At 40.3% G+C, this 12,243-nt stretch overlaps 1 protein-coding gene across 1 annotated transcript in view; it reads left to right on the top strand.

Moving 5' to 3' along the window:
• LOC121200655 (E3 ubiquitin-protein ligase HECW1) overlaps window positions 1-11,678 on the top strand; it is a 66,835-nt gene extending 55,157 nt beyond the window's left edge. Inside the window, exons 25-31 of the mRNA XM_041066074.1 lie at window positions 438-590; window positions 1,810-1,908; window positions 2,194-2,323; window positions 2,467-2,613; window positions 2,894-3,008; window positions 3,691-3,889; window positions 5,929-11,678. Coding sequence (XP_040922008.1) covers window positions 438-590; window positions 1,810-1,908; window positions 2,194-2,323; window positions 2,467-2,613; window positions 2,894-3,008; window positions 3,691-3,889; window positions 5,929-6,040 — 955 coding nt within the window. The 3' untranslated portion in view covers window positions 6,041-11,678. The remainder of the gene's footprint in view (window positions 1-437; window positions 591-1,809; window positions 1,909-2,193; window positions 2,324-2,466; window positions 2,614-2,893; window positions 3,009-3,690; window positions 3,890-5,928) is intronic.
• Window positions 11,679-12,243: the final 565 nt, after the last annotated feature.

Below are 12,243 nucleotides of genomic sequence, written 5' to 3'. Positions count from 1 at the left end.
CAGCTCCACTTGGCCTGTCCCTAACACAACAGTGGGCTCACTTGTAATGATAAACCCACAAACAATTAGTACTCAACTCTGTAGCTCTACACAGCTATTTGGACTCTAATAGCTCTGTTGTTTTATCAAAATACTTTGATAAAACAATTGTACAACACAGAGCGGACAGCAGAGTGAATGTCAGATGTTTATGCATCAGTGTTGTGTTACAGCTTGTCTGCTGCGCCCACGTGGCTAAAAATCAATTACTGCTGCTTCAAAGTTTACTCATGGGGTGTAAAACCCTGTGAAACATCATTTAATATCATCGGACTCTATCATTTTATGAAACTGTTTTTAAATAGGCCAAAAGGTTATATTATCAGTTTAACTCTCCAAATATCTGATCAACCAAATATATAAAAACACCTCCTCTCTCTGTCTTCTTGTCTCCTCAGATTAGATTACAGCGGCCCGTCCAGAGAGTTCTTCTTCCTCTTGTCTCAGGAGCTGTTTAATCCGTACTATGGTCTGTTTGAATACTCAGCCAATGACACTTACACCGTTCAGATCAGCCCCATGTCAGCATTTGTAGAGAACCATCTGGAATGGTAAGCTGCACAATACACACACATACAGTGAATCTGTGTTTTATGAAACAATGAAATTACTGAACAGCTTCTTTTATTTATTCCAACAAACCTCAATTAGAACTCATTACTGACCTGCTGAGTATTAGACATGGTTAAAAACTGTTTATGTATTGGCTGTATGGTCATGTAGAACTGTGTCTCAGTTCAGTGAGGACACAGGACATCTTTAGAGATTTATGTGCAGTTACATTTCTCAGAGATTTCATCAGTTTGCATCAACCTAATTGAGTGTTTTTATTAGAAACTTCTTTTTGTTTCCCCTTACTCATTGTTCTTGCTGAGTCATGGTGGAGGAATATATTGCGGCAGTAACATGTCTTTTTTGCACAACAGAAGGACTGTGCAGCTTCCTTCCCATTTCTTCTAATTTAGTCACTTGGATGAGTGTGTGTTTTCACAGCCCTCAATGAAATGAGAGATGAGGACTCAGTCAGTTAAGCTGGGAAACTTTCTGAATGTAATCAAAAACTGTTTCCCTATGGTGCTTGAATACACCGATGCATTACCAAACAGGCTCACCTGGCGAGAGGCGCCTGGGCGCAGGGCTGAATACCAAATACAAAATGTCTAAGCATGTCAGGGCATCATGGTCATGAGATTCATACCATATAACTTTGACGCAAAATGCCCACTTCAGTTTTGGCAGTGGACCTTTCACTGTTAGGCTATCCAAAAAGGCCAAATATGCAAAATACAAATTTTTGATTGGTTATATGAATATCCAATCAGCACTGTACTGATTAGTTTTGTATTAGTTATTGGTCTCCTTAATTACCAGTACGCATTAATAATTAGCCCTGAAACAACCATCTTGGTCGACCCCTGATAAATGATACCACAGTATGAGAGTGGATGTACTATCAAGTACAAATACAGTTGGAATATTGAATACTTAGCATACACATGTAACGGATGATGGAGCTGCACTGTGATTGCAGATTAAGCCTTTAACTTGTGTTAGAAAGAAAGATTAAAGTCCCATTGAGGTTATTTATTTTGTATTGAAATGAATGTGTTTTGTTGGACAGGCTGATATTAGTCTGTGAGAGAGAGTGGCAAAATGGACCCACTGTGCTTTTGTATACAAGTGTGGTGGAATATTGCTTTCATGTGACAGTGTCAAAGTATTGGCTTACTGGTTTCTTGCACATTTGCCTCTGCGTCCATGTGTGTCCAGGTTCCGTTTCAGCGGTCGTATCCTGGGCCTGGCTTTGATTCACCAGTACCTGCTGGATGCTTTCTTCACCAGACCCTTCTACAAGGCCCTGCTCAGACTGTCAGTACACACTCACTCACTCACTCACTCTGGGTGGATTGTAGTAACACACTTACATTACACTGTAATGAAAACTGACAATGCATCTGCAGCTTGAATCTAACTATCTATTTGTGTAATTTCATTCAGATCAAATCAGCTTTTTCACCATGGATTCATTTTCTTCAAACATGTCGATTCCATGAACGTTCTCCATCCAACAGATTCTTAGACAAGCTCTGTGTAGCAGTTCATATACAGCAGCTTTGTGAGTTGCGTCTGTGTGCTGTGTGCTGTGTCCTACAGACCGACAGACCTGTCTGACCTGGAGTATCTGGACGAGGAGTTCCACCAGTCTCTGCAGTGGATGAAAGACAACGACATCACAGACATCCTGGACCTCACCTTCACCGTCAATGAGGAAGTGTTTGGCCAGGTGAGCTTGTGTGTGTGTGAGTGTGCGTGTCTGCTTGTATTTATCACTGTGGATGGCAGCACCAGCTAGGTATCTACAAGCAAACTTTTACTATACTACTCCGATAACTTGCTTGTTAACTACACCCTTCCTGATGTTGCTAGGTGACGGAGCGGGAGTTGAAGTCAGGTGGTTCCAACCTGCAGGTGACTGAGAAGAACAAGAAGGATTACATAGAGCGAATGGCCAAGTGGAGGGTGGAGAGAGGAGTGGTACAGCAGACTGAGGCACTGGTCAGAGGCTTCTACGAGGTAATCAGCTCTCAGACGGTGACCATGAAATTATTTTTACATTATTTGAAGGTAAACACTAGAACCCATTTTCTTTTCCCTCATTTATTAAAACAGAAATAAGATCGTAGGCTGAGTGTAGCCAGCTGGAGGAAGCAATACTTTAAACAAAACCCTACAAAATAACATATGTTTTAATTCACAAAATGACGCACTATCAAAATACAAACATATATGAATGCAACCATAGACACTCAGTGTAACTGAAACATTTACCTGTGTTTGTTTGACTCCATCCCAGGTGGTAGACTCCAGGCTGGTGTCTGTGTTCGATGCACGGGAGCTGGAGCTGGTTATTGCCGGGACAGTTGAGATCGACCTCGGTGATTGGAGGAGCAACACAGAGTACAGAGGAGGTGTGTATGTGCACCTTACACCTTATAGACCCCTTTTACACCTGGTGTACACATCTGTATCTGGACCTGGGTCATTAAAAAAATGCAGGTTTTCAGATCAGCCTGACCACACCTGGATGTAGTCTGGCTCACATTGGAGTTGAGTCTCAGCCAACTGTTGAGATGCTGGTGGCGGATTTACCCTTGCTTTTGGGCCAGGCTAGCTGTTTACCTCTGTTTGCAGTCTTTATGCTAAGCTCAGCTAACCAGCCTCTGGCTTGAGCTTCACCGTGCAGATCTGTGAATGGTATAAATCTTCTTGCAACAGTAAAGTAAATAAGTCCTCATCATGTCAAGCTCTCAAGTAAAGACCTAAAGTGACCCAAAAAATGAAAGAAAGAAAATAATTAAGTTCTAGTCTCCAGTATTGTAAATTAACCTTCACAGTACTGGGTCCTGATTGGTCAACAACAGCAGCATCTTTTTAATTTTTAATTTAAATTAGTAAAATGTCTTAATTGAGTTTCCCAGTTTAGTGATGGGAGAAAATGTTAGAATTTTTTATATTTACATTAATAACAAATTGCATACAGTCGTTCTATTACATACAGCATGCAGTTATAATTTAGAAGTTTAAGTCGAGGTGGACAATGTCTGTGTAAAGCCCTTAACGTGAGTTGACTCCCTGACTCCCCCCGTCCAGGTTACCATGACGGTCACATCGTGATGCGGTGGTTCTGGGCCGCCGTCGAGCGGTTCAACAATGAGCAGCGGCTCCGCCTGCTGCAGTTTGTCACAGGGACATCCAGCGTGCCCTACGAAGGCTTCGCCGCCCTGCGGGGATCCAACGGCCTCCGACGCTTCTGCATCGAGAAGTGGGGCAAAGTCACATCGCTACCCAGGTATCTAACCTTGTTTCCCATAAAGCCACGTTCATACTCTCCTGCCTTTCCCTCATTATCTGGTACCTCAGACAGCCGCTCCGAGCTAGATGTAAGGTGTAAAGTAAAGTTCAATTTATTAGAAACTGTAGAACTGTAAAAAACTACAGTGTCTGGCTGTGTTTGGAAATTTGTGAGAGTTTTTAAAAAGTAAAACTTTGTGACCCATTTTTAGAGACTTTCAATGGGCTTGGAGCTGAGAGCCACAGAAGACAAGGCACAGAAGTAAAAAAAAAATATTTAGAGATGAATTAACACATTGTTGGTTTTGGTCTTTTCATGGGATTTGTGATTAACAAAAAAAAACAAAAAAACACACAGAATCACACCAGCCTTATTCTTTCAACAGCTGCAGTTGCTATGGCAACAACTAGAATCTGTCAACATGAAGAAGTTGCCCCCCCCCCCCCTCCCATGTCTGTGAATATTTCTGTAACTTTCTCATGAAGTAATGAAGTAATGCACTCAAACTAATGAAAGAGATCACATGTCACAATTATCCATCACTGAATATCTGGATCTAGATGCTGATTATCATTTCTAAATATTCTGTATTATGAAGCCTGGGCAGAGACACATGTCCTTCTCTGAGTGTTGTACATGGCACTTTGGAGAGTAAGAGTACTGAACTGAGAGGATTGGACTGCAGATGTGTCATTGAGCTTCTTCCTTTGACTCAAAAGTGCAACGTGGTATGTGAAAGAGTAAAACTGTCGGCCATTTCGTATATATATAGATATTATTTCATTACTGGTACTTGGAGCCTTATATAAATGCGCTGACATTGCCCACATCAGTTCTCAGCAACGCACCAACTCAGCAGAAGAGCTATTTTAGTATTTATCCTCCTCTGCAGTGTAAGTAGATGTGATATTGTACAAGGTGTGTTCCTCTGACCTTACAGCAGGACACTAATTTGGTAAACAGCAGTTAAAATGTGAGCGGGCTCAGCAGAAACAGAGGCCAGGGCTCAGGTTTCACTGCAGAGCAGGGAGAAGTGCCAAGGTTTGACTGTGGACGGTGGAAGATTTAGCATCAGCCATTAAAGTATACTGCATGTCTACCAATAAAAAGAGGTTTGGTGATAGTGTGTTTGTGTTGACACCTGAGGTGATGTTAAATGGAACTAGGTAACTTTTGAAAGAAGAAATAACTTGATCTTCTTCTTACAAATTAAAAAATGAATTTGTTGCCAAAAAAAGAACTTAAAACAAGTTTTTCAAGAGGCAATTAGATAAATGATCCCAGATCAGTTTATTATCGTAAGCCTGTTGTGATACAAGGTCTTGATATTTGACAGGTCAGATACTTCTTTAGAAATGTTTAGGGGTCCACACAGACAGTGGTCTTAGGTCCAGTTTTTTAGTTTCTGTATCCATATATCTTTGTGGGGTGTGACATAAATTTTGTCATCTGCCCGTGTCCACAAGCAGCAGCCAAAATGTATGATTGCATGGACTATAAGTGTGGATAGAGTTAGTTGAGAAGGTTGATACCACTTTCATGTCTATATGCTAAATATGAAGCTGGAGCCAGAAGCATAAAGGCTGGAACTGAAGCGTAAGAACAACATAGCTGTTTGGTCCTATTTCCAGTCTTTATATTAAGCTAAGCTAACCGTCTGCAGACTGTAGTTTCACATTTACTGTACAGACATGTGAGTGGTATCGATCTTCTCATCCGACTCTCGGCAGGAGTGTAAATACTACATGTTGTGTAGAAATGAAGAATTCCTCTTGGGCCCTCATTCCAGCTGCTTATACCTTAGTTTTGAAGGAACCCGTTTGCATAAATCTAAAAACATGTAAATGTTAGCAACTGTAAGATAGGTGCATCTTGTTGCTGGTGTCCCTGATCCTCCTAAACATTTGTCAAAGTGAATAAGAAAACAAAAGTAAAACAGGTGTTATGAGCTTCCTTTCTTGTCATGGTTCTATACAATGTCTAACAGATCTGCCTGTTTCTCTCTCTTACTCTTACTCTCGTTCTCGCTCTCTCAGGGCTCATACCTGTTTCAACCGCCTGGACCTGCCTCCATACCCTTCATACACCATGCTGTATGAGAAACTGCTGATCGCAGTGGAGGAAACCAGCACGTTTGGTCTGGAGTGAGACAGAAAAGAGCGACAAATCGACGCTGCATCCCTCTTCATGGAACGCTGGCTGGGCCAAACTGTGGAGAAAAAAACAGCTCCTATGGACTTATTATGTCCTAAAGATATATGGATTGTACTCAACAAAGCTTTGGGACGTATGGATATATGTACGTCACTGTTACGGTACTATGTGGTGAAGTCTTTCACTTCGTTACGTGATCGATCTTTATGAGAGCACCCTGCACTTAGGACACCACAGCAGGACTACAGTTATTTTTATATTAATAATTAAGACTGGAGAATATGAAACACTACACTGGCTTTTTTTTTTTAAAAAGGAAATGATATATATGGTAAACGTATACCCAAAGAAAGGGTATGTAAAATGGAATCAAGATCATTTATAGTTTGCATGTACCAAAATGCATCATCCATCCAGTGATAAAAAATATTTACAGTGATAACAAATGCTAACAAATACTAACAGCAACAAGTAAAGAGAAATGTACAGAAAGTAAGAAAAAACAACTGAAAACAAGACCTTTACGTAAAATCTAAAACATAACTATGACAGCTAAATACTTGAGAACTTGATGGATTTTATCTTTAAATTTATCCTCACACCTGAGTCGAAAATTTGAATTGACAGAAAAGATTTAAGTAATAAAGTAAAGACGGAAAAATAAAAGAAATACAGACAAGACAAGCATTAATAGGAACCTGTTCAACACATCAAATTATAATTGGGAAAGTTGCAGCTTGTAACACATCTGAACGTTGACTTATGAATTCGTAAATCTTTTCTGTGAATTTGTAAATCTTTTCTGTGAATTCGAACTTGAATGCTAATGAACTGTGCAAAGTCCTGCACACAAACTCTCAGGTGGTTTGCTGCTCTTATACATTCAGATAAAAGTAAATTATTTATCATTTCAGATAATCTATAAATGTGGCTTTAAAGAAGTGGTTCAAAGTATGATGCAGAGGTCTAGGAACCCTAATGCAAAAGGAACAATCATGTCTAGTTTTTAATCAGGAGAGTTTAGGATTATTATGTATTTTGTCTGGACCTTGGCGAGTCAATAGGATCCTGCCTTTAGATCTCAGACTGGGATCAAAAGAAACACTGAGTCAGATACCAGCCATTCCAAGGCCTTAGGGGTGATCAGTAGAACCTTACAATCAAATCTAAAATTTGAACCAGTATAAAGATTCTTAAATTGCATAGCTCTTGTCTGTTTGCTCTAATGAGAGCAGTAGTCGCAGCACATGCGCGATGGGAGAGGGAATTTGGACAACAGATGAAAGTATCCAGAGCTGCGGAGGTCTAAGGACGAAGACATAAGCATTGGTAGACAGATGCAGATCAGATAAATGTCTGCAGATGACACAGTGAATCCAGGAGGAAGCTTGTTAGTTAATGCGAAAACAGAACCCAGGATTTGGATAAGATGACCAAAATGATCTACTAGGAAGACCTGGACCTCTGAGGCTATGCTCTCAGTTAAGTATAGCAATTCAATGTTAGTAATCTGAAAGCCAGTGCTGTTCTTCAGCGAGCTCCTCAGTAATGTGCAGAGACACTTGAGGAAGTGCTGAGAGTCTTTCAGGAAATTGAGAATGTGCTTAGAAATAGGAGTGATCTGGCACACTGAACCTGGGGAAAGAGTAATATAGGAATACTTCATAAACAGTTGTCCTTTAGTTTGGATAAAGTATACTGACAGCAAATCCAGGTAAAGGGTGTAGTACACCCTCTTAAACTGGGGAGTCTAATGGGTGAAACTACTACAATACATTGTCTGATTCTGATACTCATGAAGTATTGGTATCGTCCAGGAAGGCCTCGTGCAGCTTCCTGTTCCCTGTGTCCTTGTGGTTTGGTCCAAAGTAGCTGGGCACAGACATTTTCATGCTCTCCTTTGGATGGACGGCAATGTTTCTTGTTCAGTGAGGCTTTCAAACACAGAGACAACGATGTCATGTCTCCTCTAACAAAGTAGCCATCAATTCCAACGCAAGGGCTTCTGGGATTCCTTCTGTGGAGACTGAGTGTGATCTCGCAAACAGGTACTTCATGAATCCTTGATGACCAAGAATTCACATGTGGACACTCCGGCTGGATAAAAGGGACTTTCTATGAATCTTGTCAGCCAGAATGGTGCTTCACCTGTCAGCATCTCTGGCCCTGCTGTTTGAATGGGAGCTCTTTGTACTCTTATTCAAGTCTTCCACTTCCAACTTCTCTCTGTCTGTGTACCATCACCATGGTGTTGCTCTGTGCACGGAGCAGGTACTCCAGTATCTGAACCTTTACTGTCTCAAACAACGTGACTGGTTCAAAGCAGCATGTGGGTCTTCAAGGGCTTCGTCGGATCGGCCTCCTTGTCACGATCCAGCCCACCCCTGGTGTAAACTTACAATGTGGACAGGGGCCCTTGGACGAACCAGTGTAATATATGCAATAGTCAAGACCTTAACTTAAATCTGTTCACAGTCTGCCGTGTTCTTTCAGACAGTGACTGACTGCAGTGTTCCCTCAGCATTCCCAGCCCTTTGTCTACATCTCAAGTCCAGTAATGAAACTGTGCCTCAGTTACTTACTGCCTCATACGTGGCCTGTGGTTTTGTGGGGCTTTGCGATTCGCACTTGAGCCTCATATAAGAAAAGTCCTGACTTCAGATATATGCATTTTTAAACAGTTTGCATGTTCTCCTAGTGTTGGCGTACGTTCCCTGTCACGTTCCAAACACAAGTCAGGCTTAATGGAAACTCTGATACCCAATTTACACTGAGCCACTTCATGCGTCTTCACAGGCAGAAAGCTCTCTAATATCTGAAAAGCCAAGTATAAATGCAACCAGAAGCATTGAAGTCTGACACAGTTTAGCCAGATATTGAAAAAGTATAAAAGCTTTCATCTTTCAAAGCCACATACATTATCTGTACTTCTCCCAAGTGTACCTACGCAGTTAGTCATCGCAGCCATTGATTGAACTGTAAGATTAAAAGGAAACTCCTTTGATTTTACACATCAAAGCATGTTTCCAGGTGTTGGTGGTACTACTGCATATGTGAATAAAGTTGTACAAAGCCTTTTGTATCTCCAGAGGGAGCTGTATGAAGTCTGCTAAACGTCCTCAAGTGATGTCACTCGAGTCAACGGGTCTGAGGACTAAAGGTCAGAAATGAAAAACATCTGGGAGTGTGAAGTTAGAAAGATGAGAGCTTTCCAGACTTCTGTAGCCCACTCCCCATGTCTGCTTGAGGCTACATAAGCATCTATTAGCATAACAGACAGTTGCAAGGAAGAAGGAAAGGACAAGGACGAAGACTGTGGGGAATAAAAAAGACGATATCTCTGGTTCTGCATATTTGTTGTCCATTCACGCGAGTTGTCCACCTGTTTTGTGTTAGTTGGTTGAGAGTTTCAAACTAGCTAGCTAAGCCGTTTTTAGCTTAATTTATTCTCCTGGAGCCGGTTGCAACAGCTGTACATAGGTTCAAACTTAGCCTAGTTTTAACATGTTCACAAAGTGGTTTTTTTTTATTAAATGGGTTTCACCACACAAACTAGTTCTTACATAGAGATTAGTTGTCACGAAATGCATACATCCACTAACTGCCAGGTGCAACTGCTGTGTAGTTAGCTTAAACAAATAATTAAATGAATATCTGAGCCATTTAGTTCGATCAGTTGACATACTCGACATGTTTTATAATGTAATACTTTAAGATTTTAAATTACATTTCACAAAAACAACACAATATACCTCAAATTTTACTATAATATTTAACTAAATTAGCAAATAACATCAATTAGATTGGCACACTTGGATATTTTCCACTCATTCTATATTGTATGAAAACTATGCTCCCTGAAACACTGATTTCTCAAAATATACAGAAAGATTTATGTTTTGTATCCCTAAAACTGTAATTTTTGGAAGTTATGCTAGCTTGCATTGCTACGGCAACTTCCTGTTCACATAGTTGAGGGCTCTTGATTGGACAGCCCTACAGATGTATCCTAGCAACAGGTTTACACATTACTAAAGTCTGTACTATCTAAAACATTTGTTGTAATGGTGAAACCCGATTTAGTAAATCACCCCTGACCCCGCAACCTTTGACAGGACTAAGCGACTGTAAAGAACGGACAAAGACCTCTGAAGTGCTTCACACACATATTGACATTTGTCAATTTGGACAATTTGGCAAAAGCTGATTTTTTTATTAAGCATCAGCAGCCTGTTTGATTTCATTCTTCTTTGTTCCCCACATGATATGATACTATTTCACAACAGGTGAACAGGTTAAAAAAAATGTTTTTTTAAATATAATTTTTATTTAAACCGCCCAAAAGATGTTATATCACCTGAGTCCTGCTTTATTTATTCGCCAGCTACAAAAATGATCAAAATGGGGTAATGAGACACTGCAAAAGCAACATAAATACAGGATTTTCGTGTTTAATTGTTGCAGGAGAATAGACCACAAGAAATGTGAAGATTGGACAAAGCAAATTTAAGAATGACTTTGTTTGGAATCACTGTACTGGCAGTCAGACCATTAGTACAGCAGTCATCCTTGGCAGTGGTGAGGCCTTATCCATGCATCTCTACAACCAAGAGGACAAGGCTGTGATTATGTTGTATTCCCTGTCTTTTTTTTTCTACAATCTTTTGTACTGTTATTTATACTGTATTGTAATTATGAGTAAAGGGAAGCACTGAAGCTTTCCTTGAATGTTTTATTCATTTGCCGTTTTTTGATGATGTGAAAAGAAGCATCAGTCGAGGAGTTTGCCTTCACTTTTGAAGCCTTTGTGACAAATTAAAAATACGTGTCTTTTCTATTACCTGTTAAGCTAGCTGGTTATCTGTTGCTCAGTGCAGGAAATGTGCTGCCGTGGCGTCTTTTTATTTCCCCTGTCAGTGTCATTATTTAGGTTCTGTCAGTGTTTTCAGGAGTTTTTCCCTCCATGTCAGAGATGTCTCACTGTGTCATAAATTTCAGAGCCGCGCGTATTCAGCGAGTAATGTGTGCTTCGAGCAGGTTTTTACAGCAAATCACATGCATAAAAATGTGATATTTTTTGTATGTAATTTGTTGAAATTGTAAAGATGTTGTACAGAAGTCTTGCTTTTATTGGGCTGAAATGTTGAATACATACATTGTAGATCTTGAAGACTGATATTTATTCTGGAAAAAAGAACGGTTAAGAACACTCTCATAACACTGATATGTAAGTGCACTGATTGAAGCTGTTATAGAAATGTTTAAATAAGCCTTTGGAGCAGTAAAAAACTAATGGGATGTGTACAGAAAGATGAGGTGGTGGCAAATTGTAGCGGCAGTTTGGTTTTTTGTGTCCTTTCAAGCTTTTGATTTGTGCAATTTTTATTTAAAAAAAAGGGAATTTTACAAAGGGAATATGTGAATGACTGGATGAATGATGGCAACTTTGCTGGGAGGTGACACTGAAGCATGCAGATTTTTTTGGTTTCCTTTCTAGTTTTGTGTGTGTGTGTGTGTGTTATACACATTTGTACATAATGTTGAAAAGTACAGCTCTTTTTTTGTTTGAGAACAGGTTGCTAAATACTCAGGCTGTGCTAACACTCCATCTTACCATACAACGGTTTATGAATCTCAATAAAAAGCTCACTTTGCTACTTTGCTGCCATTGTGTGGATGTATTGTACAGATTGAGCTTTTATTGTTAAAATGTTCACCATCACCAGCAGCTCAGCAGCTTCAGTTACTGCTGCTGTTCTCGACAACACACTGGTTTTCTCAGCTCGAGCAACTAGTGAATGATTTCCACTGAGTCATTCAATCATTTCTGGTGTGAACTCTCGTGTGTTTCTTGAGATTACACTGTTGGATAAATATTTTCCCACCAACGCCGCAACCAAATGGTCTCTCTCCCGTATGTATCTGCAGATGGTGCTTCATGACAAATCTTCTACCACACTTGGAGCATTTGATCTTGTGAGGTCTCTCTCCATTGTCCTCACTTTTCATAGGGACAGGAGTGAATGGGAACTTGGTGTTATCAGCCTCCTCCAGCCCTTAAGGCAGCTCTCCCTCCTGATTGGTCCAGAGCACACCTACTGTTCATCCCTCTTTCACTCAGCCACCTAGAGTACAGATATGGCATTCAGCTAAGTTTTGTCACCCTCCTGTGTCAATGAGGAGTCCTCGATAAACCA

The sequence above is a fragment of the Toxotes jaculatrix genome, chromosome 20, assembly GCF_017976425.1.
Source record: "Toxotes jaculatrix isolate fToxJac2 chromosome 20, fToxJac2.pri, whole genome shotgun sequence".
Lineage (NCBI taxonomy): Eukaryota > Metazoa > Chordata > Actinopteri > Toxotidae > Toxotes > Toxotes jaculatrix.
This window is presented reverse-complemented; position numbering and strand designations above follow the sequence as displayed.